The 27893-nt window shown below is 40.6% G+C and overlaps 1 protein-coding gene across 3 annotated transcripts in view; it reads left to right on the top strand.

Moving 5' to 3' along the window:
• Positions 1–27893, top strand: part of LOC111874689 (egl nine homolog 3) — a 65360-nt gene that overhangs the window by 33228 nt on the left and 4239 nt on the right. For all 3 annotated transcript variants that reach the window (XM_023870400.2, XM_023870398.2, XM_023870399.2), the window contains 2 exons: positions 22120–22239; positions 24122–24261. In XM_023870400.2, coding sequence (XP_023726168.1) covers positions 22120–22239; positions 24122–24261 — 260 coding nt within the window. The remainder of the gene's footprint in view (positions 1–22119; positions 22240–24121; positions 24262–27893) is intronic.

Raw genomic sequence — 27893 nt, 5'->3', positions numbered from 1 at the left:
ACTAGATTTTCGCAGAACCTCTTGTTAATTATTCGTGCTCTCAATAAGAAGAAACTGCGTCCTTTGAATGATATAAGCAGGATGGTGTTTCAGAATTCTTTTTTAAGAATGTGCGGTAGTCTGAATTAAAACTATTGGCTTTGCGGGTACACCCGAGAGAAATCAGGAGTTCACGTATTCCAGTGTGACTCTGATTTGTCCTCTACCCATGAGGAAGTGTCCTTAGCAGTGCCATGCAGTGTGTTTGCTTTCCTGGTTAGTATAGATACAAAACAGGTTCTTGAAAATTGTTTGTGGCAGTGGTGTGTGTTAGGTTTAACGGAGATGTTAATTGTGAATAATATGTGCACAGCAAATTACAAGAAATTGCATTATTTTTAACGTCCAATTTGCTTTACATTCTTGGGCCTCGCTATTATCCATTATGCTATAATAATATTGAACTAGCTGACAGTTTTTATATCATCGAGGAAAATAGAGAGGCATAAAGTTTGAGGTTAGGGATCAAGGGGCAAGATCGAATCAGAAACGATGAAATTAAGAGCAAAAAATCCGGAAAATGATTGGCACCATTCATTGTAGAATATTTAATCTTCCCGTATTCTGAAAGCACAATAAAAAATATATGAGCCCTGCGAAACGTCTGCCAGATTTACGGATGTTATTAATTTGGTTGCTTTGAGTGGAAAAAAATGTGATAAAATTTGCTTCATTAATTTTCTATACTAGTTTGATGTTCGAAATGAACTTCTGTATTGCATATGCAAAATCTTGCACGTTTTTGTATATCCTCAGAATTGCTCGGCAAGAGACAAGCATCATTGTATGCCAGCATGTTGTTGCAGTGGGTAATAATTTAATTAACAGGTACAGTTTTGGAGGTGCAGTTTCTTGTCGTGTTTCGTAGGCTAGTGGTGTGTTCCGTTTTAACCAAATGCAGCAACAATTTAGGTTTAATTTTAACGAAATCTAACTACGTTTTAGAGCAGTGAGCTAAGAAATAATACAGTACAGCAGCTACATATATAATCTACCTGATGGTGACCTTATAAGGTCGAAACATGTAGAAGAAACAACAATGATACATGACAGTGTAGCACACCACCAGTGTACGGAAAGCGACAAGAAGTTGCACCTCCAGGACTGCCCTTCAGAATGAAAGGATCCATGATTGGCTGCAGGGGTTCTTCTCTTGCGTGCTGTTTTTCTTGTTAAACCAGCTCCTTTATGTATCAAGAAAAATCTTAGGGAGTGAGGTCTGGCGATCAGGGATGCTAGCTCCGCTGTTGTCCACGACCAATTTCAACGGTGTCCGAAGTAGCTATTTAGGTATTCTGTTCCGTGTCGACCGAAATGAGGTGGAATTCAGTCGTGTTGCAGTCACGTGTTTAACTAGGCCTTGATAGGAACGTCTTGCTCATTCTGTAGGAAATTAAGGCAGTTGTTTGCTGATGGACGGCCCTCGATAACAAAAGTTCTAATCAGTATGTCATGGATCAGACCGCGCCAAATAAGAGTGTTTTGCTCGGAAGGCGATTTTATTTGCATTTCCTCAGTTCTTGGTAAGTNCATTAAGTGGAGGAATTGTTTTGGAAGAGACTGTGGACCTGTCGTCTTGACAGATTACTGATGATGATGATGATATTTTTATAGGCGTGAAAGGGGGTGTATTGAGGATGTGTGAGAACAATGTGCTGATGAGAATACCTGGACCAGCAGAAGTAAGACGATGCAGAAAACTAATTAACGGGTAAAAGGTAAAGTCCGTGTGCCATGAAGACGTATGTGGGAGTGGATGTATAGACCCACGTTTTCTTGACCTCGGCACTAGTTGGAGATGAGTGGTCAGTTTCACGCCCCGGCCGCTTTACCCCCGGGGAAAGAGCTCCCGGTACCAATTGGATGGGAGGTTGGGTGAATCTCGGAGCCTGTCTGGACGATATGAAGAAGTAACAATTCTTGACCCTACCGGGACTCGAACTCCGACCGCTTGGTCATCAGCCCGTAGCCAGTCGCTAAACCGACTGCGCTGTTATATTGCTGGGATGTTTAACTCAGGGAAGATGAGATGATCGGGACGTCTGTCATGCGCGGGAGAACTGAGATATGCACACAAATTTCATTAGAAACCATCGGGTTAAGAAATTACTCAAGAGACTTAGGCGTAGATGGAAGGATGTTATAAATACTCGTAGAACTTAGCGAAGCAGGTCTGACGGCCTGCACTGGATACATTTGTCTTGGGTTGGGGTACAACATCGAGTTCGGGTCTTCGGATTGTGTGAATGATGGCAATTCAGCTGCTGGCTGGGCAGCATAGAGTTTACAATAATATATCTGTTGGCACGTACATTCATCATTTTTGCTGGCTGTACAGAAAATGTGACTGAACCTGCGACTTCCGGATGGAGGAATAGTTGGGTCGGTATAGCGACTGGCTACGGGCTGGACGTCCGAGGGGTCGAGTTCTGAGTCCCTGCAGGGGCAAAAATTTTCTCCATGTTGTCCATACCGGTTTTTGGGGGCCACCCAGCCTCGTATCAAAAGGTAACAGTGGCTTTCCCGGGGTAAAGCGGCCGGGGCGTGAAGCTGACACTCACCTCCTCCAGATGGCGAGGTCAAAAAACGTGGATGTATACATCCATCCCCTCATACGCCTTCCTGTCATAGTGCTTAATTAGTTAACCACAGGGACAATTTTACATTTACCTTACTTGCGACTTCCCTTTGTCTGTACCTCTCAGTAACTGTCAACGTGCACATGACATGTTTTACCGTAGGCTTCTTGACCCTGCAATTTAATTAGGCATGTGCTATGCAGCATTGAGCGGTGTGTTGGCATCGGCGAGTCCATTCATGGGTACTGTAATATGTACCTGGCGTTGACGCTTTGTGTACATTATGTACAGAACAAACTGTGTGTTGTCGTTGAACCGTCATAAATAGTGGCTTACGTGCCTTCTAGCAACTATGTGTATTTTCCCCTGTCGTATGTGGGTTTATCATTCAAAGAGGTAAGCGTAGGTCGAGGAAAACGCTTGTAGGACTTTTTGATTGATGAATGGTTTGGATCGAAAAGCTATGTTATGCCGTCCTTACATCTAAACATTGTGCATGGTCATAGAATCCGAAGGTTCAATACCTGTAAATACCAAAACTAACCTTTGGATATCACCTTGAGCAGCAACTTCAGTTCGCTTTCCAAAGATCCGTCTCAATCGTGGCCTCCCTAACCCCGGTCTTCCTAGTGCGCGTTTTCCAAGATATTTCCTCACCAAAATTCTGTATGCGTTTCTGTTTTCTCCATTCAGGTCCAATTTCAGATCCATCGTGGCTTCCTGGATTTCACTGTTCTAACAATACTGTACTAGGTGACTTCTCTAAATCAGTTAACTTATGTAATATTACAAATTGCTGCTCCATAGACCTTCCCGGAAAACTTTTTAAGCGGTTGAATTTATGAAGCATTCTGTCTTCTGGTATAATATAATAATGCCGTTAAGCCAAGCAAGAGACAAGCATGAAGCAGGTTGCAAGCAGAGCGTTCCTTTGAAAGGTCTGTTGACTTTCAACGGACTACACAGTGCTCTATCCCAGAAGACTGAACTCTTCATAACTACCGTAGTGAGAACCTCTAATCCTCCTCTTGGAATTTATGTTCTTTCCCTAAAATAAGGGACCATGTTTTTTCTTCCGTTCAGGAGAACTGCAGAATTGTGGTTTTGTGTATCTGGATCCTGAGCATCTTGTTAAGTAGATAGGTCAGATTCCGTAAGAAGACTATTATTATTATTATTCCAACAGTTTGCAAAAGAGACAGAATTTCGAACCAAGGACTGTTGAATACTGTTGGTTTTCGAGTTTCTGCTCGATATTTCGAAAACTTTGCTTTGTTCAGCATCTGCTTCTCAAGTAAAAATTGCCCCTCCCCTCCTGTTAGACGCACTTCATCTGCTAATGTTTGCTGGCTCGTTGACGTTTTTGGAACCAAAACTGTTCCCCTTAATCATATTTTATAATGGCCCGTTCTTCTTCTTATTAAAATATGATTTGTACCCAGTATGAACTTAATGTGTGTATATTGTATATATTACACACACACTTTTTTGCTGCATAATGGCTGGAACGATTGTATTTATTGAATTTTTATATTATTGTTTAAATTATACAAATTGTTTTGTTTTTCCATTTATTGTTTTTGTGCATGTGTTTGTTTCCATCTTTGCTCATGCATGCTTTATAATTGTGCTTTGGGCTTTTGAGTAAGCACGTAAATAAATAAAGAATTTAATTGAATTATCGGCGTCATCGACCTGATTTCATAGGTAGTCTGATTTCTGTTTGTGTGTGTTGTTTCCAGATAATTTTTGAAGCTTCAGATTAACTAGTTCGTATAGTTACCCGGGGAGATTATCGGAAATCCGTACGACGTTCCAGTCACGACTCACGACCGATTGATTCGCGGACAATCGGATTCACGACGTGGTCGGTAAACAAATAGCATATATTCGTTAGAAGTAAAATCTCCAGATTACAGCAGATGTTCTCCGTCTTACCAGACGCATTCCCGACACCTCCACAGCGTATTTACGTTCAGGCGTTCGGACGTTACTTAATTTTAGTTTGTGTACCGTCGTTATAGTGAAATCTGTTTAGTTCTTATAAAACTGAATAAACTTTTGTTGGAATAGTTCCTTTTCCTTCTTAGTTGTGTGAGGGCTTGGTCTATAAGTATTTAACTTTATGGCTTCCCATAAATGTAAATCACGTGTTTTGAGATCTGGAGAGCGCTTTGGCCTAAACCATCAGTAACTGTCCAGACTCTCTCAGTATATTTACAGTAGGCTAGATAGTTTGTCTATGTGCAACTGGAACGTCCTGAAATTTTCGTATCTTCCATCTTTTCACATAGGCATTTTACTTGCACACGTGTTTCCCAGTGTGTAACGCATACTGGCATTTCAACACAGGAGGTAACAGTGCAGAATCATGACTGCTTTTCGCAGAAACCAAATGCAATACCAGTAACAAAGGGAGGCTCGCGAATTAGGTGTCAGCTGGCTTCACGCGTCTGTCCAACGACTTATTATGGTGATACAGAGGAATTGTAATGTGTATTGGCGGTTGGCTTGTCAACCACGCCACAAATCCGAATGCGCGGGAACAGAACTGACGCAAGCAGCGCGTGGAAGTTCCGTTAAGCGGCTGAAGCATTTTCGGCAGGCTCTCAAATAACTTCTTTGTGTTACGAATTATTCTGGCTGATTTTGATTTTATGCCATGTCCATATATTTATTCTTGTCCGTGTTTGTTCCGAAATCAGTTACTTTACGGATCTGCGAGAAAGTTTTGTGTACGTGTCTTATTTTCAAATGAAAACTTGAGGGCTAGTCCTTCCCGAATCTCTTTGACTTTGTTGGCGACATATCAGAAAGTAAATTTTAAGAAAAGCGGCGAAACATCAAAATATTAACTTGTAAGTTGTGCCACTTCTGCTAGACACGACTACAGATCCTGACAGTTTTCCAGAATGTTCCGAATTCAGTTAAATATTATATAAAACTTCTCTTCCATCTGAATCGACTTTCTGAAAATGCTGACGAACGTTTCAGGGCTGATTTCGTAATATTTATAAACGTAATTTCAGTGGGAAATCTCAAGGTAGTACCCACAAATATGGCCCACCGATTGTTTCATTACGCCGGAGCTGCTTAATTACAATCATCCTACGATAATTCGAAAGTCAGTTCATAGCTAATGCAAATAAATGGAATAAAATGTGCACAGAAAAGGCTTACAACATGGCTTCTTTTCATGGCTACAACATAGTTGTTCGAAAGTCTTTGTCCAAATATATGCTGACAGATTTGTCCACTTGTACGGATTCCCGCCTCTTCTTTGTATTCGACTCAATGCATATGACGCATATTTAAACATTTGTATGTTCTATAAATCAAACTTAAACACTTCTTAGAAACAGTTTCGCACTTTTTATTTCAATATTAACAGGAGGAAGCTCGTCTTCTGCTGCTGCCGCATTAATGTTGACAGTCTGTAATTTTGTTCTGGCTTCAGCCCAACGTTTGTGAGGCCTAACATTTATCTGTTTTCCTTCAGGGATGCTGGCTACAGGTTTCCCGGTGACACTGTGTCCCATAACCTAAACTCAGCCACATGAAAAGGTCTATGCAGTTCACGTCGCGTTTTTTTTTTGTTTCGTCCTTCCTTGTCAGATGCATGCTGTATTTAACGATGCATTTCAACAGTAATGTTAAAGCGACCCCTGTAACTGGTCATGGAGGCCCATAGGGTTGAGACGTCGAGGCTTCCACATTTTTTAGACAATCGGCTCACAGATGGAAGTGAGGTTGTCAGCCTTACACGCCGGCCGCTTTTTACTCCACAGAAAGATTAATGGTACTCATTTCTGTTAAGAGGCTGAGTCGACCCTCAGTGCCATACTACGGCTGGAAGGATTAGGTCAATTGAAAAAAGTCAAATCGGGATTCGAACTCGCCACCTCCGGCTACTGCATGCACCCCACATTTTAGAAATATTAGTTATATATTGTCAAATATGAAATGATTGGTTAATAATGATTTAGGAAGAATGTGGATTTAAACGCTTACAGCGTTTAACTGAAGAAAAACATTAATCGTAGGGATTATCCTACAGGTAGCCGGTATCCTGACCGAAATTCGAACGTGGTATCTTCCTAGTGCGAAATATACATCACTACTGTCATTCGCTTTGTCCTCTAATTACTTACAGATGGTTGGGAGAAGCCAGAATATGTAGGAGCAGACTTTGTATGAATACCGAGGAATTGCATCAAACGCTGACGTTAGATTCCCACTAGCATATCTTGCAAAACACCTGATAGTAAAGAATGGAGCAGATTTTCAGAGTGTATCATATCTGTTGATAACAGTGCATACTTATCTCCTTTCTGCGTCGTAAATTTTGAACGAAGTTCTTGATACTGCCGTTGTGAGTGTATCCAGTTCAGAAAGAGTCATGTTAACGAGATGCACGGCTGTGTTTCTGCTCCATGTTTCAATCGCAGAGGCCATCTTGCCATTGGATACTTCCTCACTTCGTTCTTTCTCAATTCCGTATCATAAACGAAGTATGACGGTTGTTATGAACTTTTGCGGTGGAAACTAGCACTGTACAGTGTAAAACTCTGAAACTTTGCTTGGTTGAGTGCAAGTTGTATTGCGGTTTTATTTTGCGGAAATGTAAAATAACTTCGCGACCGCTTTAGATATTTTGGCATGTTGATAACTGAACAGAAATGTAGTAAGATGGAACAGGCCATGGAGACCCATGGGATTATGAGAGGTTGAGTCTCCCACATTTTCTAGACAGTCGGCCCACAGATGGCGATGAGATTGTCAGCCTTACTCGCCGGCCGCCCTTTACACCCCAGGAAGAATCCTGGTACTCATTTCTGTTAGAGGCTGAGCCGGCCCCAGGGCCACAGTGCGCCTGGAAGGATTAGGTCAATTGAAAAATCCAGTGACATCAGCGGGAATCATACCCACGACCTTCCGGCTCGTAGCAAAGTGCCTCAACCTACTACGCTACTGCGTGCCCCACTGAAATGTAGAATTATGTCGAATTATAAGAACATATTGTAGTGAGATGGTACTAAAAGCTACTAGAGCTAATTGTTCGGAATCCTGTAATGACGTCACCGGAAACTAAGATTATTATTTACTGAGGAAAGAAACTGTGACGGCACTCTTTGACGATGTTTTTGAAACGATTAACGACTTTGTATATATTTTTCAAAGTTGTCAACACTACTGGTATATCCAGACTGGCCGTAGGGCTTACGTAGTTCCTTCGACAGGGATAAAGCGGGTGAAGCATGAAGCCGAATGTTCGCCTTCATCTGGTTATCCGAACCCTTCTCATGCATCATAATGATTATTAACATTATGACCCAGTTGAAGAGGCTTGCTTCAACACTGGGATCATGGGTTCGAATCCAACTAAAGGCATGAATGTCTGTATTGTATGCGTTCATTCTGTGCTGTTCTGCGTGTTTGCGACGGGCTGAGACCCCGTCCTAGGAGTCTACCGAATGTGTATAGGATCAAGAAACTGAAAATGCGGCCAAGGCACAACAAATGGCTGTACAATCGTAATAATAATAATAATAACAACAACAACAATAAATTAAAAAGTAAAGGTATCCCTGTAACAGGCCGTGGAGGCCCATAGGGTTGTGAGATGTTGAGGCTCCCACATTTTCTAGACACTCGGCTCACAGATGGCGGAGAGGTTTTCAGTCTTACGCGCCGGCTGCCCTTTACCCAGGACCATAGTGCTACTGGAAGGATTAGGTAAATTGAAAAATCCACCTCATCTGGATTCGATCCCGCGACCATCCGGCTTGTAGCGTAGTGCCTCAACCAACTACGCTACCGCGTGTCCCCAATAATAATAATAATAATAATTATTCAATTCGTATTTATTTACGTGCAAACTTAACAGCACAGTGGCCAGTTACAAAGTTAGCACGAGTACATAGAAATACACAAAAATAATTAAAGGACAAAATACAAAATATGACAGTCTATATAATGCAAGTAAATTAATAGCAATTCTAAGAAAAATTGAAGTTAGCTTTAACAGGCGAGAAAAATAAAATAAGTACATTTCCAATAGGTATGCCATTTGTGACGAGAAAGCGCGGCCGGCGCGTAAGGGTGGCAACGTTACCGCCATCTTTGAGCCGATTGTCTAGATAATTATAATTATGGCAGCAATAAAGTATAAAACAAATCAAGTTTTAAATGGATCAATAAACATATTAATTTATTCCAACTTTTTGTTTATTTACATGCTAAATATGATTAAGAGACGGTCGCGACTGCAGATATGTCGAGATCTTTACCCACCGCGTTGTCAGCATAGGCGCACCGAGCAGAAGGACAGTGTTCTTAGAGGGACAAACACCAAACAATGGGAAGCCCTAAGACTGCTGGGAGGAACACGAAGGCTAACGTTTTCCAAAAGGGAAAAGCAAGATTTAAGCCCGCGACAGACTTGAATAAAAAGAAAGTGCATCAAGGTGATGTCTCCGATTACCTAAAGATTGTGGACTTCATTTCTCTAAGGCATCTGTATAATTATATGGAATATGAGGGAAGAAACGAAAAAATAGACGGACCCAAACTTCTGCTGGATGCGCTCAAGCTTACTGGCATCAGTCGAAGTGACGTGGTTCCAAACTACTGAGGCATATTCCAACTTGGACCTGACTAAAGTAAAGTATAGTACATACAGACGCTCGATGGAGGAAAATATGTAGGTAATGGAGCGAATAAGGCATAAAAGGTTTATGCATTCAGAAAATACGTAATCAACATGTGTGTGAAAATATCATTTTGAATCAAAGAAAACACCCATAGCCTTAATACTGCTAGTGCGTGTAATGATAGCACGACAAAGCTGATACTCATAATTAAAAAAATTAGTTTTCCTTGTGTATGACACAACACGCATTTTAGCAATATTAAGTCTTGTGGAGTTAGCAATGCACTAGTCACTCACGGAACTGATGTCAGATTGAAGTAAGAGGCGACCATGTGGTGAGTTAATGACGCGGAAAATTAGAAATTAAAAGTTTACAGTAGNACAGACTTGAATAAAAAGAAAGTGCATCAAGGTGATGTCTCCGATTACCTAAAGATTGTGGACTTCATTTCTCTAAGGCATCTGTATAATTATATGGAATATGAGGGAAGAAACGAAAAAATAGACGGACCCAAACTTCTGCTGGATGCGCTCAAGCTTACTGGCATCAGTCGAAGTGACGTGGTTCCAAACTACTGAGGCATATTCCAACTTGGACCTGACTAAAGTAAAGTATAGTACATACAGACGCTCGATGGAGGAAAATATGTAGGTAATGGAGCGAATAAGGCATAAAAGGTTTATGCATTCAGAAAATACGTAATCAACATGTGTGTGAAAATATCATTTTGAATCAAAGAAAACACCCATAGCCTTAATACTGCTAGTGCGTGTAATGATAGCACGACAAAGCTGATACTCATAATTAAAAAAATTAGTTTTCCTTGTGTATGACACAACACGCATTTTAGCAATATTAAGTCTTGTGGAGTTAGCAATGCACTAGTCACTCACGGAACTGATGTCAGATTGAAGTAAGAGGCGACCATGTGGTGAGTTAATGACGCGGAAAATTAGAAATTAAAAGTTTACAGTAGTTAAAAGAGTTACATAGGTAATTTATGAATACGTTGAAAAGAAAATGCCCCAGAACAGAGCCTTGCGGCACACCGGACGTTACATGAAAAGCCAGGGAGAGAGTGCCAGAAACGCGAACCCGAGATTGTCTGTTTTCAAGTAACTGCGAAATNTATTCCAACTTGGACCTGACTAAAGTAAAGTATAGTACATACAGACGCTCGATGGAGGAAAATATGTAGGTAATGGAGCGAATAAGGCATAAAAGGTTTATGCATTCAGAAAATACGTAATCAACATGTGTGTGAAAATATCATTTTGAATCAAAGAAAACACCCATAGCCTTAATACTGCTAGTGCGTGTAATGATAGCACGACAAAGCTGATACTCATAATTAAAAAAATTAGTTTTCCTTGTGTATGACACAACACGCATTTTAGCAATATTAAGTCTTGTGGAGTTAGCAATGCACTAGTCACTCACGGAACTGATGTCAGATTGAAGTAAGAGGCGACCATGTGGTGAGTTAATGACGCGGAAAATTAGAAATTAAAAGTTTACAGTAGTTAAAAGAGTTACATAGGTAATTTATGAATACGTTGAAAAGAAAATGCCCCAGAACAGAGCCTTGCGGCACACCGGACGTTACATGAAAAGCCAGGGAGAGAGTGCCAGAAACGCGAACCCGAGATTGTCTGTTTTCAAGTAACTGCGAAATCAGCTGACATAAGCATCAGAGAATCCGAAGGAACTTAATTTATGCAAGAGCATGATTTGAGGGACGAGGTCAAAAGCATTCGAAAGCTCAAAATGGGCAGCATCAGCTTGACGCTGACCGCGGACAACAGGCGTCAAAAAGTCAANAGGCATAAAAGGTTTATGCATTCAGAAAATACGTAATCAACATGTGTGTGAAAATATCATTTTGAATCAAAGAAAACACCCATAGCCTTAATACTGCTAGTGCGTGTAATGATAGCACGACAAAGCTGATACTCATAATTAAAAAAATTAGTTTTCCTTGTGTATGACACAACACGCATTTTAGCAATATTAAGTCTTGTGGAGTTAGCAATGCACTAGTCACTCACGGAACTGATGTCAGATTGAAGTAAGAGGCGACCATGTGGTGAGTTAATGACGCGGAAAATTAGAAATTAAAAGTTTACAGTAGTTAAAAGAGTTACATAGGTAATTTATGAATACGTTGAAAAGAAAATGCCCCAGAACAGAGCCTTGCGGCACACCGGACGTTACATGAAAAGCCAGGGAGAGAGTGCCAGAAACGCGAACCCGAGATTGTCTGTTTTCAAGTAACTGCGAAATCAGCTGACATAAGCATCAGAGAATCCGAAGGAACTTAATTTATGCAAGAGCATGATTTGAGGGACGAGGTCAAAAGCATTCGAAAGCTCAAAATGGGCAGCATCAGCTTGACGCTGACCGCGGACAACAGGCGTCAAAAAGTCAAAAGAAACGTCACCAAATTGGTAACTGTAGATTTAGTTCTGGTAAAGCCATGTTGATTGGGAATGAATTTAGCGTAATGCGAAACATGATCATGAATAATGAATTCAAACAATTTACAGAAATTACTGAGAATAGAAATGGGTCTGTAGATGCACACAACGGCATGATTGCCTCTTCTAAATACTGGTACAACAGCAGATTCTTTCCATGCAGCAGGAAAATACTGCTGCGTCAGGCTCAAGTTAAATATATGCCTAAGTATAGGAATAAAACTATCTGAACAACCTTTTATGATAAAACCATGAATACCGCCAAGTCCGACAGATTTGGAAGGTTTTAGTCTCTTGATGGCTTTGCAGATATCCGCATCAGAAATGGGGGAAGGGATAAAGATTGCGAGAGTGGGGGAAAGTCCTTGTAAACAGATTGGAAATGCTTAGCGAAAGCATCAGCAACTGATGATAACAATAAATTGTAAAGAATATGTGTACTTCATGGCTCTTGTGTTATGCGGCCACAAAACTATGTAATGTATTGAAACACAGTTCAATAAATTGAAATTAATATAAAACGTGAATTAAGCATAGGGGGCACGCGGTAGCGTAGTTGGTTGAGGCACTGTGCTACAAGCTGGAAGATCGCGGGTTCGATTCCCGATGTGGTCATTGGATTTTTAAATTGGCCTGATCCTTCCTGCTGCATTATGGCCCTGGTGTCAACTCATCCTCTAACAGAAATGAGTACCAGGAATCATCCTAGGGGTAAAGGGCGGCTGGCGCATAAGGCTGAGATCCTCACCGCCATCTTTGAGACTATTGTCTAGAAAATGTAGTAGCTTCAACGTCTCACAGCCCTACGGGCTTCCACGGCCTGTTACAGGGGTAGCTTTCACATTTTTTTTTTTTTGCCTGAATTCAGCATATGGGAACATTTTCTTATAGAGAGAGAGGCTCTAAACGCGTGCTAGAAGCCTGCTTATACCAAGCTCTAGTGAATAGCGTCCGACAGCTTTTATTCTCATTAATGCACCGTTCAGTGACATAGCTGACGGCGTAATTGTGTCGTCGGGCCAAAAATTGCTTTAACACTGCAATAATTAGATCCTAACGTTAATTAAAATATCCATCAATAACAAAAAAGAAAGGGTAGACGAGTACATCAACATGAACTGATAACACAGCGATAAATTGCCAAATAAGGCCTTGCGATCGCGGACATGGTTCTGTTCCACGATAAGCTTTGTCGCATATGTTTTGAAAGGAGGAAGACGAATGTTGTGCAGTGCGATGATCCTAGTGCTTGCTACAAATCTTAGGGCCTCTCAGGCGGAGGAGCATGGAGCTCCTCTGGTGCTGCGAAGATGCGGGACTTAGGGCCCCCATACACACACAGTTTGACCTCCAGTTCGGCCTGCACAGTTGAAGACTGAAAGGCAAAACTGACGTGTGTGGTGCGACCGGCCGGCCAATTGTTTGGACTGTTGGCGTGTGGGAAACCCGTCAGTCCGTCAGTTCTGCCTGCAGGACCGTAGCACGTGACGTGTGTGACTCAGCATTATAGGCTGGAAGACCGTGATTGTGGCATGAAGCCTGCCGCTTTATCTACGCGTGTATGGGGGAGGAAAGGGAGGGGGTAAACTGTCACAGTTTTGCCTGTAAGGTCGATCGGAAGACCAAACTGTGTGTATGGAGGGGCCTTACGGAATTGACAAGCATGTCGCCTAGCACACTACAAATAAGACGTAACCAGATCACAGCAGATGATCTAAATGCTCTTCAGCGTTATACACACAATCCCAGCAGATCCGTGAAATTGAATCCCCCCGCGGAAGTAGAGTAAACTTTAAACGTGAAATATCGGTCTCCTATGCAAAGTGTCGGATAGATTTTGGAGAAAAATATTCGAGTTTTGCACCGATTCCATCCGGTTCCTTCTCAGTAGCATATAGCGTTTCACCCCCTCCCCCTCCAGTATCGATGAAATCGGTACTAAGATTGAACGTTCTCCAGACAGCAACCGAGATCATTTCAGCTTTTGCTGTAATCTGTAGTCGCGTGTGGGGTGGTACGCGTGGCGAGAATGACGGATTCTAGTTCGGATGATTGGAATTATTAGCACCTTGGTTACAGTCTCTCTTGATCACATTTAAATACAGCGCTATCGCTGATTTGCACACAAACTGGTCCTCTCCTGGTACCACAACTAAAACGCAGAACCATAAGAGTCTCACTGAATCACGCATGAATGAAGTCTTCTGATCACAGGCCGACGAACTTTCCGTGGCTGTCTTCTACGACAAGAACTCAGAACTAAGAATCTGAATCGTAACGCCTTTTGTTTTTAAGAAAACTCCTTTGCAGAGACCGCCTCTGCTGTTGCAACGTGATTACCGAACCATTACATAGCAACGGTCGCGGTGCGGACCCCATATAAAACAGTCTGTCGAGGTTTGTTTACCGATCCGTTGCTTAACAACGCTCTGGCCAACCACGTTACACTGTGTTAAGTTTTATTTGTGGCCTGTTTTTTTTAAGCCCTAGTCTTGGCGATTACACAAGTAGGACGAATCTTCGTGTCACGAGGAGATGGAAGGGGTGTCAGACTCCACCTCTGAGTGGCTGAACGATTGGAGGGAAAGTCCTGAGATCAGCGCACTGTAATGGGGTGTAAAGGTAAAAAGAAAAAACAAGTTAATTTCCCCCATGCATATGAAGACATATGGGGGAGTTGGTGTATAGATCCACATATTCTTGACCTCGGCACTAGTTGGAGATGAGTGGTCAGCTTTACTCCCTAGCCGCTTTGCGCCCAAGGAATGAGTTCTCAGTACCTAATCTATAGGAGGCTGAGTGGGCCCCAAAACTGGTCTGGTGGACATGGAGAGGAGAAAAGTCTTGCCGTCTACTGGGACTCGAACTCCAACCCCTCGGCAATCCAGCCCCTATCCAGTCACTGTGCCGACTGCACAATAATTATATTCTTAAGGAGAAGCTGTATCTTGCCTCTCTGGACACAGGTCTGACATGGCTGCTTCGTATGTAATCTTGCCAGAAAGAAATGCTGTCCACACTGTCATACAACATCAAGAGCATCCTGTCTGTTTCAGCTTAAAAGCTAAGACAGTTGTGCTTACTTCCATGGTTTTGTCCAAAAAGTTCAGCAATGGGCTCATGGACCACATCAGGAGAGCACGAAGTCTCCTTATTGTCTACTCTTGGTCTGACTGTGAGAGGAAAGTCTTGAAATGAAACATTGAATCATTGTCTTGAGACGGGAACATTATCATGAATGCAGAGTAGTTAAGTTTAGAATAAAAATTATAATGGCCTATTTGAAGATCCTGTATCATATTTGTGCAGAAATTGTAGAAATGCACTAAAGAACATGGTCTTCCAGATTCGAACTGCTGACATAAATGTGATAGCACTGAACGTGTATGGGTCTGATGGCGACTAAGTGAGTTAGAGCCAGCAGTGACCGATAGTGGTTGGACCCATTCTTTCCTCAAATAGAAGTCCTCACTTCAAAACGCATAAAAGTCTCAACGGGGCCTGAAAGAAAGAACAACTGTGCTGGTGAGGGCCAGTGGCAATTGACTGAAGTTGAAGTATGTGGGTCTGTTTCTGAAACATCTTTGGGGGTATATTGTCATCAGTCAGTGACCTAAACTCTCAGATACAGTTTTAAACATACGGTGAGAATGGAAATTTCCCATACAGAGGATCTCATTGAGTACATATGGCTTTTTTCACCAATTGGGTTGCCTACTCATGGTATGACATACTTTCATATGTTTTAGACAAGCAGTAACAGGCATCAGAATGGAATCACTACATTGAGACTTGATGTTACTACATTGTTCGTTAAAGAGTTGCTTTGAATTTTTGTATACAGATTGTTTCTGTACAAGGCACCACCCTCAAAATGTAGCTTTGTGTTCACATTCCAAGTATTAAGCAGTATCTGTTCTCACATGTGGCTCGCTTGAATTCCAGCGGTACTTGGTTTAAAGGTCTCAGCCATCCGCTTTGTGGGGGGGGGGGTGTTCCTTTTCAAGGTAACAGGAAAGCAGTTGTTGGAAATGAAATACATTTCAGATTTTTAGGATAAGGCAATGAAAGGGATTACCAAAGACAAGAAAGGAGATTTCACATTTCCAGGGAATAAAAACATAAAAACAGTCAAATATCAATTGTTTCTCTATGTGTCATTGGCAGCATATCTGTTTTAGTGGCCATAACCAAATTTTAAAGGAAAGGAGATAAATGATCCAAAATGATAGTTGGTTTCTAGCATTAGAGATTCTGTTTCTGTATCACAAAATTAGAGCCCATTCTTGTGTGCTAAGGTAATAATGTGGACATAGAGTTTGTGAGCTGGATGCTGAGGAGAGTGTTTGGACCTAAGAGACGGGAAGTAAGAGGAGGATATAGAAATTATATACCAAAGAGCTTCCTCATTTCTGTTCTTCACTAAATGATGTTAGGATTGTTGAATCAAGAAGCATGAGGAAGTGGGACTTGCAAGAATATGAGAAATGCTTATAGCATTTCAGTCTGGAAACCTTAAGGTGAATATGAACATTCTGAAGACGTCTGCATGGATGGGAGGGTAATATCAAAATGGAGCTTAAAGAAATACAGAGAGGTCATCTGAAAGCCTCCAGAAATCCATCGGCCATTCAGGCTAGAGGACGGGCACTGCTTGTGTAGTCTTGCACCACGCACATTCAGACATGGNATAAAGTCCAAAATCCCAACATATCAGTATGGTTAACATAGTCTGTACATATTAACATTTCACGTCAGCTTCACTCTAGGAAATCATTGAATGGCTGTGGTGAAGCAAACTGATATGTGTAGTGCTATCTCATTCATAAATCACAAGCCTTGCATTCCCACTGCTTCTGTGGTTGACCAATGCAGTTACATGTTTTTAGCAGTGGTTTATGGTGAGCATGATCTCATGGCATCAACCCATGTCATATTTTATTTGTGGGGAACCATAAAGCAAAATGTTTGTAAATCAAACCCTTGTGCAGTTGAAGGTAGGAGGGGAAATGTATGTTACTTTGTTTCATAAGAACTTCAGTGCCTCTATGTAAAACTTTTTTTTTTTGTTGGGAGGGGGCAAAGGTGCCAGGAATACTTGTGGAACAAAAGACAGCATTTCCAGCATTTTCTGTGATCTAGGTAAAATTGGTTTGTGATGTGTATAGGCTCTTGGCTCCTTGACTGTGCCACAAATCCAAATGCATACAGGGTGAAATGATGAAAGTGGATGGTGATCCTCTCTCCTGACTAGCCAAGAGATTTCTGGAAGGCTGAAGAAAATGTACATGATAATTAACCCTCAGGTTCCATAAAATAATGGTATTCCCTGAGCAGGTGAAAAGCAGTCTACTGCTGAAGGATCGTTATGAAATATCCCCCAAAGCCCACTTGCAGTCAGCAGTGTGCCATCAGTGTTCCATCAGTGTTCCATCACTGATGTTGATTTAGTCATGATGCAGTTTTAATTTCGTTTTTATGCAGAAAGGAACCTAAATAAACCTGAATAAGTTTAGGTTTATGATGTGTTATTCTATACTATTTTGGATGTTAAATTGATTTGCTGCATAATTATTATAAGGTTGTGATAGTATTAAAAAAAAGTAAAAAGTAAAGCTATCCCTGTAACAAGCCGTGAATGTCCATAGGGTTGTGAGACGTTGAGGGTCTCACATTATCTAGACAGTTGGCTCAAATATGGCGGTAAGGTTGTCAGCCTTACGCCGGCCGCGCTTTACTCCCCAGGAAAATTATTTAATCAATTCCTGGTACTCATTTATTTTAGAGGCTGAGTTGACCCCAGGGCCATAGTGCGGCTGGAAGGATTAGGTCAACTGAAAAAATCCAGTGACTTCATTGGGACTTGAACCCGCGACCTTCCAGCTTCTAGCATAGTGCCTCAACCAACTACGCTACTGCGTGCCCCCGCTGTGATAGTATTATCATTTAATTTGTAAGAAATTAAGAACACAGTTTTCTGTTACTTTACTCATGCTGTTACATCATGCTTGCTGTAAATCTTGTGATAAAGACTGTAGGCCACATTGGTGTCACCCACAGAGTCACATTAAAACTGTGTTCCTTGTTTTTGTCTTGTTAGTGCTTTTCCATATTCGAGGCTTCAGTTACTTCAGTATAATGGGAACTGTGTCTGAATGTAATGAATTATATATTTGGTTTCTGTTATATGCTTGGATTTGGGGCTTTTTGTTTGAAATTCTCAGATTCCGTATGAATCACATACTTCATAATAAATCTGCAAGTATGTTTTAATTTTGAGTTTCATGCACACAGATGTATGATACAGAAATCTGCTTTCATGTGTACCATGTTACCAGTCATATCTTTTAACTACTGAAGTATTCCATGAGAGACCTTGACAAAAACACATTTAAAGACAGTCTGGGTTTTTCTTAAAATAATATACTGTACTGAAATAATTGGGGCACAGTAGCATAGTTAGGTGAGGCACTTTGCTACAAGCCAGAAGGTCTTGGGTTGGATTCTCAATGAGATCAGTGGATTTTTCAATTGGCTGAACCCTTCCAGCCGCACTATGGCCCTGAGGTGAACTCAACCTCTAACAGAAATGAGTACCAGGAATATTCCTAGGGGTAAAGGGCAGCCAGTTCATAAGGCTGACATCCTCGCCACCACCTGTGAGCTGATTATCTAGAAAATATGGGAGCCTCAATGTCTCTCAACCCTATGGGCCGCGACAGCCTGTTGGGGATAGCTCTACCCCTTTTATCTAAATAATTGTATTACTTCTGTTTTCCATTACACCACTTTATACTTTCACACATGAATTTGTTTTCATTGCAAGAAAGAAACACCGAATTAATCCTACCTGTTATTAAAGTTATGTTCTAAAAATGAAAGAATGTGACATCACATATCTTGCAAATGTTTGTGCTTTGATGCATTGTAGTAATTACATTATGCATTAAACAGTTCAAAGTAATGAAACAGTTGTAGACACAGATCAAGAGATGGGGAAAAAAACTGAAGATGTAAAAGGATATTGTAGACTAAATAAATACTAGATTAAAGTGGAAAGTTTTGTATAAAATTTAGAATACCATGAAATTGCAGCATTAGGTGAGGGTCACTGGTGATCTATATCATTCAGCGATATTATCCCTGAGGGAAAAAGTTCATGGTGTGTGAGGCTGGATGTTCACCACAGCCCATTCAGATGTGATTATATAGAGAAGAATTATCACTTGTTTTCCAGCTCATAGCCAGTCTGTTACTGAACATCTACCCTGAAGTCACATGATACACTATAGATCAATTTGTAGATTTTGTGGTATGAACACACCCCCATCCACTCCTGCTCTTCCTCTTCCATGTCAAGAGAAGTTGTGGTGTTAACCCAGCTTCCTATCCAGTGGATTCTCTAGGACTAGGATTACTGGGAGCATGAGATTATCACCAATCACATAGTTTCAATGTTAAAATGGAACTTTACTTTCATGTGTCCCTGTACACATTCATGGCTTGGAGCTGAAAGAATAGGGACATATACTCGTATGTATCCCAACTGAGGTGAATGGTTTTATGTCAAGAAATTCATTCAGCAGATTGTGTTACTATGTGACCTCACCAAACAGAAACACCAGCATTCCTGCAGAATAGGTAACCTGTGGCGTGTGTCAGTATTTACCTTTGAAATATAAAGAGCACTGGCATGCACTTTTCTGAAAACATGTCAGATTAGCAACCGGTCTATGGAGATGGTTCTTGTTTCTCGTGTTAACACTGTGTACATCCAAATTGGTCTGAAAACGTTCTTGGTTATTTATAATGAAGCTTAATAATGAAAAAATATATATTCACATGGAAGAGGTAAGATCTGTAATCTCCTAAATACCTCTCTACAAGAATTTTGAGGTTTTATGCCCACCATGATTTTAACAATTTTCTTTTGTAATGTAAATACCTTTTTGCTGTCAGATGAGTTACCCCAAAATATTAGTCCATACTTCATTATAGAGTGAAAGTAGGAAAAATAAACTGATTTCACTGTATCACTGTTGCTGACATGTAACAAAGCTCTTACTGCATAACATGCCCCACTTAACTTTGGAACCAACTGATCGATATGGTATTTCCAGTTTAAGTGCTTATCAATTTGTAAGCCAAGGAATTTCGTGTATACTGACTCTTCTGTATATTTATTATTATATTTGTTTAATCCAGATTCAGGGCCAGTTTGTTAGCAGCAAACCATTTACTCATATGAGAGAGAACACTGTTCAATGACATACAGAAATCATCTAAATTCTTACTAGAAATTATTACACTAGTGTCATCAGCAACTATTATGGGTATTAATAAGGTATTTATTGTTGGGGGAAGGTCATTTATATAGATTATAAAAAGTAAACGTCCTAAAATTGACCCCTGAGGAACTCCATGCTCTATTGTTCCCCATTTTGAATAAACTTTGGGTTGCATTAGGTGATTTTATTTCAATATTTTGTTTTCTATCTACAAGGTAGCATCTGAACCAACCTGCCAATGTTCCTTGAATACCATAAAATTGTAATTTATTTAACAAAATTTCATGATTAATACAATCAAAAGCTTTAGCTAAATCACAGAATATTCCACCTACATGCATTTTCTGGTTAATAGATTTTAATACACTGTCTGTTAGCATAAAGGCTGCATTTTCAGTGTATATTCTCTTCCTGAAGCCGAATTGTTCTGGGACCAGTATGTTATTAGTCTGCAAATAATGGCTTAATCTATTATGCTTAACTTTCTCAAGTACTTCAGAAAAAGTAGTTAATAGTGAGATTGGTCTGTAGTTTGACATACTAGATTTGTCACCTTTTTTGTATATTGGTCTTACTATTGAAATCTTAAGACGGTTAGGGAAGATCCCAGTCAAGAGCGAGTGATTACAAATGGAGTTAATGGGTGACTGATCAGTGATATACAAACTTTTAAAATTTTACTTGTTATTCCATCATAACCTGATGAGTCTTTTGCCTTGGGAGAAAGTAATATGCTTTTTATCTCAGTTTCAGTGGTTGGAATGGACTTAATACCAGGGAATTTTCCAGGAAAAGCATCTTTTAGAAATGAAATGGCATCACCTTTTGTCCCTTGATGCGAGTTTAGATTTTCTGTAATCATAAAAAAAAAGTATTGAAGGCATCTGCGATTATTTCTGGATCCTTTACTTTTTCACCGTTTATAAGAACTGATGTTATCTGTTCAGTGTTCTGTTCTGTAATTTTCCTGACTTGTGTTTTATTATATTCCAGGTTGTTTTTATCTCATTATCTGATTTTGCTATAAGCCTACAGTAATGCTGCCTTTTAGTCTCTTTTATTACTTTGCTTAGAATTTTGCAATGCTTATTGTAATACGCTCTCATGTTTGGATTATTATTACTTCATCTATATATATAGGCTCATTTTATGTTTGCAAGATATTTTAATTCCTTGTGTAATCCAGTTATTTTTTTTATATTCCCTACACTTTTATTTTGAACTGGAAAATTAGCTTCAGAGATGTAGGTTTTGAGGTTTTCACGGCGATGACTATGAAGAAAGTCTTCTTCTGGGTTTAGGCGCCGTGTATTCTTCGTTTTGGCCGACGTTTCGGAGGAACGTCGGCCAAAACGAAGAATACACGGCCCCTAAACCCAGAAGACGACTTTCTTCATAGCTTCAGAGATATTTAGAAAGATGTGTAAAAATGAATTAAACTTATAGTTTGTATCCGTATTTTCAAAAACAGGTTTCCATGTTTCATTCTCTAATAGACGTTGAAAGTGAGCAATGGTTTCATTATTTATTCTTCTGGTTCTCAGTTTCAAGGGTGTTAAATTATCCTCTGTAGCTATATCACTTACTGTGAGAAACTGGGCATCAAGGTGCGATAGGCCGTTGACTATGGGAGAGGTATAAGAAGAGCTCAATCTTACACTGTCTATAAAAATATTATCGAGGGCTGTACTTGAGGAATTTTGAATTCTTGTTGCAAAATTCACAGTGTGTGACAGATTGTATGTCTGTAGTAGTGTGTTTATTTGTTGTTTATGGTTGCTTTCATTTAGATAGTTTATTGTGCAGTACAATTAGAGAAGTGTGAGAAATAATGCTAGCTGCTCATCAGAATGCAATACACTGTTAATTAACAAAGATATTGAACAGTCAGAGTACTTCAAAGTGTAGTGAACAGTTGTAGGAATTGATTCATGTTCCATGGTGATGGTGACCACTGGGTATTTGCTACATGACACGGATATTACGTGCCCATCTGCAAAGGTGTGTAATGGGTGAAATCAGTGTTTTGGTGGCGTTTCCCTTCAGTGTAGTGATAGTTGCTTGTTATGTTATCTTGTTGCAGGCAATGGTGGCATGCTACCCAGGTTCGGGCTCTCATTATGTGAAGCATGTAGATAACCCAAATAGAGATGGTCGTTGTATCACAGTGATATACTACCTCAACAAAGACTGGAATGTCAAGGTAAGGGAAGTATTCAGATCTTCTTGAACCATTTTCCATGTTGATAGAGAATATAAATTTTATTTTTTGGAGAAGCCTCCATTGTCAGGATGTGCTCATCTCCTGAGACATCTTCATTTCTTACAGTTGTTATGAAAAGTTTAATTAGACTAACTGCAGAGTTACTGGATCTTTAAACAAATGGACTAATGATTATAGAATTTACTAGAAATTCAAAATGAGAGGTTTCTTGAACAAAGTTTTTGAACGCATGTTGAAGTATTGATATTTGAATGAATTTTTTTTTTCATGTTGCCTGGACTCTTCTTTGAATACTATATTGTGAGAGTGATCTCCTGTGACATAAACTGCAACAATTGGTAACACCTTTCATAACATCAGACATTTCAGAATATGTGCTTGTGATAAATTAATGACCCTACACAAATTTTTTTATTGCTTGTGGGGTGGGACTAAATGCCTTGTACTGCGGCCACTTCTGGCCTATTGTACCAGCCCCAGATGATAGGTGAGGGTGATTGTGGAGCAGTTGGTTGAATGAAGATTGGCAAGGGAAACCAAAGTGCTTGGAGAAAACCTGCCCCAGCGCCACTTTGTCCACCACAAATCCCACTTGACCAGACCCGGGATCGAACCTGGGCCACCGTGGTGAGAAGCCAGCGATTAACCGCTTGAGCTGTGGCGCGGCCCCTGACCCATCTAACATGCACACCACTTGCAGAAAACAGTCTGCCAAGTCAAAGCCCTATACACTTCAGTGAACTCTGAAACTGGTCCATCTGGTAACTACAGGCATTGTGGCCTGCCATATTTCTGCCTTCTCTACATTCTGAAGATAGTTAAGTCTCCATGACAGGACCTACATCCAGTAAGAAAAAATTGAGCTTTGGCAAGAAAACTCAGAACAGTGATGACAACTCTACTTGCTCTGTATGTAGAAGGGGTTATGTATATGACTCGAAGATGAGCATGGGTGCAGAATGGATTCAGCAATGCTTCTGCCTACAGTGGTATCATAAGGAATGTGAAACTCCTTTTGATGGTTCTGAATAAGGCATTTATTTGTGTTCATTGTGTGAAGGTCTATAAAATATAGTGTGATTATAAGTTACCTCCAAAGTAGTGACCATGGAGGAGGCCTTCCACACAGGATTGTAGTACCAATAAAGAAGAATTATAAGTTACTTCACATAGAATCATAGTTTTTTTATTAGATACTGTTATTATAACAATACATTACTTATACTTAAGAGAATTAAGCACATTTAAATAGTTTATGCTATTTACTTAGGTATCATGGAATTCAGATACCACTGTCATGGAATTACAAAGCTTCTCATAGGGTTGGGAATCTTTTGCAGAGAAATGTATTAAAAAATAATTTATTCAAAAGGAGCACCTGATCATGTTGGAAGCTACATATATATGTAGTTCAGGGTTCAGGCTGTAACACTGAAACCTTGTTTCATTCAGAAATATATTACACAAGGCAACCTAGAATAAAATATATGATGAAATTAGGCAGCCTTACCCTACTTATGGCATGACATGGGTATGATAAGAAAGCAGCCACTGTCCAAGAACTCTTACCATGAAACTGATGAGTTCTGTGGTGCTACCTGACCAGAGATATGTGTGCAAGTTTCTTGCTGGTGTCCACTGCCACCAACAATGTGTAGATTCTTGTAGTGGAAGTCTGGACATACTTGTGTATGGTAGTGAACCATTTGACATGCAGCATCCATTTCACATATGTAACAGTGTACCTCTCCTTAAGTTGTTACTGCTTCTGATTTTAATTAAACCCCCCCCCCAAAAGAAAAAGGAAAACAGATGTAAGTTCTTATAACTATGTATATAGTGTAGGATACTCGTCTTACAGGAACATGGTGGTTTGTTGCGAATATTCCCAGAAGGCTGGAGTGACAGGGTGGCAGACATTGAGCCACTGTTTGATCGCATTCTGTTCTTTTGGTCTGATCGAAGGAATCCACATGAAGTGCAGCCAGCACATCAGACAAGGTGTGTACACCACATGCTTCACCTGACATCTATGCAGATGATTATGTTAGGAGTGAAGGTATTTTGCTGCATGTCTGTAAACATAACTGTGCCACTTTTGCCTTGCTTATGACATTCGGTTGAATTGATACGGGTTTGTGGCACTCCAAAAGTTCACTTAACTCAACCTAGAACGGAAGTTGGATCTATTTTAAACGGTGTTAGGGAAAGCTCACTGTACAAGACACATGTAGTTTCAGTAGTTTGTGAGAGTAATCTTACAAGGATTAGCTTTATGAAATGGTCTCAGTAGATGATGGAACTTTTGTGTCAGAAGATGAAGATAGAAGCAACCTACTAAGCTGTATATTTTTAGTCCAGAGAATGAGAAATGCCCAAAGTACTAACGTAATGATAAAGACTGCTTATTACAAAACTGACAAAAATACCTCCAACAGGCCAACTATTGTAGTTTTAATATTTTGGAAGTACATACAAGGATGATGATGATGATGATGATGATGATAACAACAATGGCGCAATAGACAAAGAGCAACACAACCACAAAATCTTGGAACTGGGCTCATTCTTTGTCACAGCGTAGGCAAAGCGAGCCAGAATCACATTCATTAGTGGACTACATGGTGTTGAACTTTCTGGTTTCTGTATGAGACTATGATTTTTAGTTACATATTAAGAAACAAGTATCAAGATTTTGAGTGCTCATGTTATTAATAGTATCAGGATTCTTCAAATGCAACCCATTTGGGAATTGTTCTGTGTGGAGCATAGGCTGTTGAAAAGAAAGCCCATGGACATTGGGCAAGTATCCCATTGACACACCAGCTGTTGGATCCTCCCTGCAGATGACTTGCTGGGCTGCTGCTGGAACCTTGATGTCTTCTTCCAACCCGAAACTAGGATGGTGACAGGCCTGTCTTGTGTGGGGGAGGATGTACATGGGGATGGGCTTAGTACTCCAGGAAAGTGGGACTCCTCATGGGCATGGCAGGCCACTTTTTTGATTGCAGTACTAAGGTCCTGGGAGGTTCCACAGTAGCACTGTGTTGGTATCGCAATCCTAGAATGCCATCATCAATCTTCAGCAGATCCTTGAATGCCAGCATCAACTCTCAGCACTAAGGAAATGAATAACAGTGTTGTAGTCTAGTGTGAGCTTCATTTGCCCTGAAACACCATTAATTAACAGTGAAGCACTGTTTCTATATCTTCTAATGTATCCATTCTTTTGCACAGCCCATAGTTGACTTCTGGTTTGTCATACACACTGCCATATAATCCATCACCTGCAGCTAGCTACGAGGGTCATACTGAAAGTCATGAGCAACAGTTTTTTGTAAAGTAACATGCTTTATTATTGACAAACCAAATACACCACCTCAGTCTACAGACCTTTCTTTATTTTTCCACATAATCACCACTTCTTTTCCTCCCTTGTCTCAAAACGTTATCCACGCAGCTGATCCTTCACAAATCTGAAAAGATAGTAGTCGGAGGGTGCCAGATCAGGGCTATAGGAGGGGTTTGGAAGAACTTCCCACCCCATCTTTGCAGTTGCTTCCAATGTGAGGCGAGCGACATGGGGGCGAGTGTTGTCATGCAGGATGATGATGTTTCGTCCCGGACGTTTATCCCGCGATGCACAACGGAGCTTTGGCAGTGTCTGGACATAACGAGCAGCATTGATGGTTTGCCCAGGTTCCAGGAATTCGGCCAGAATAAACCCCTCTGCATCCCAGAAGACTGTGCCCATCACCTTCGCAGCTGATGGCACTGCGTTTGCCTCCTTTTTTGATTGAGAATGCAAATGGTGCCATTCCATACTCTGCCATTTCGTTTCAGGCTCGAAATGGTGAAACCAGCTTTCGTCACCTGTCACAATACTGAGCAAAAAATGATCGCCTTTGTGTCGATATCTCTGCAGCAGTTCTGAGGTGATGGCTTTTTGATGACCTTTATGGACTTTGGTCAATAACCGTGGGACCCAACGAGCACAAACTTTCCTATAACCCAAGCTTTCAATCTCCTGTACTGCACTGTGCCCTATTCCAAGTTTTCGGGCTATTGTGTCCACAGTCACACGCCTGTCATCTTCAATGAGCTCATCCACTCTTTCCCTGTTGCGTTCAGTTGAGGCTGTTCGAGGACGACCGCTCTGAGGCTCACCTTCGATGCTGGTGTTCCCATCTTTAAGATGTTTCACCCATCTTTGAACACTGCTCGCACCCATGCACACACTTCCATAAGCACAATGAAGTCTGGTGAATTTCTGCAACAGGGATTTCCTCTTTCACAAGAAATTCGATGACAGCATGCTGGCAAAATGACATATCGTTGTCGGCCATTTTGTTAGGAGTGATACTGTTCACATGATGCTAGCTATTGACGTCACAAGACACTCAAGGTTAACACAACAGCTGGTTCCACCTACCACCATACTCTCTTTCGTCTGCTGTTCCCAGGTTGCATGCAAAAGAAAGTTGCTCATGACTTTCGGTACGACCTATGTATGTTTGCCAGCAGTGCCGCAAATGGGTTAGATTTGAATGACCTTCATGCAGTAATAATGGATGGTGGAACAATTTTATTTTCCTGCAGTTACCATCATAAGTAGCATGTGAAGCATTTTCTAACTTGAGACAATTTTTGTTGTCAGTAAAACTGTGTGTGAAAACGTAATGTGTGACCAGTTGTGTCACGTCAGTCAGTTGATACTTCCTACTTCTCAGCTTGAATTTAAGACGTTTGGCGTGTGCATTTAAATAACTAAATCCCCTGCACTAGAAGCCTGGAATTACTTACTTACTTATTCATGGAGCTGAACCCTTCTGGAGGAGCCGCCAATTCTGCAGCTACTCAAGAATTTCCCAGCATTCTACAGAAGGTTCATTACCGTGTTCACAAGAGCCCTAGAAGGCTGTAATTAAAGTTAAAAAATAGTAATTATCATTTTTTGTAAAAGTATGAAATTTAAACACACTGAAACATAGCCTTTCCTCAGGTGTCTTCCAAAACATATACAGTACTGAAATGAAAAGACATCCTCTTAATACCACTGTATATTCATGTGAAGGCCCCTTGCATGACAGAACCTTCTCAAATCCTGAAGAAATGGTCTGATCACCATGTCCCTGTAGCATTCCCTTCCTCATCCTCAATGAAGAAGGGGCATAATATTTCGTGTGCTGAAATGGCACACCACATCGTCACACGTGTACTATGTAGCAGTTTCTGGATGATAGCATCTGGCTGCTCAAAACCAAGGAAGCGAGTTATCTGGCGACCACTTCCATATGAGCGGAAATAATACTCAACTATGAATACTTTTTCCTCTGTTGAGAGACCCATTTCCAACAACAACTGCACAATACAACTTCTTTTTCACTACTGGGAACACATGCAGCTGGAGCTATGTCCCATCGTCAAATGCACATGCGCGTTCAAGATGCGCGAGTTCCAGTACTGCACGTTTTGGCGCATACTGTACTTGCATTTTGTTCTTAGGGATTGATACAGTTGTAAGTCTTGAGACCTGCAGAGCAGAATGACAGTTCACAGGTGAAAATAAAATAATGAATACTCTATAAACATAGTCAACTTTTCATCACTTGGACAAAGTTTGAGATGATCCC

Source organism: Cryptotermes secundus, unplaced genomic scaffold, assembly GCF_002891405.2.
Source record: "Cryptotermes secundus unplaced genomic scaffold, Csec_1.0 scaffold151, whole genome shotgun sequence".
NCBI classification, from domain to species: Eukaryota; Metazoa; Arthropoda; class Insecta; order Blattodea; family Kalotermitidae; genus Cryptotermes; species Cryptotermes secundus.
This window is presented reverse-complemented; position numbering and strand designations above follow the sequence as displayed.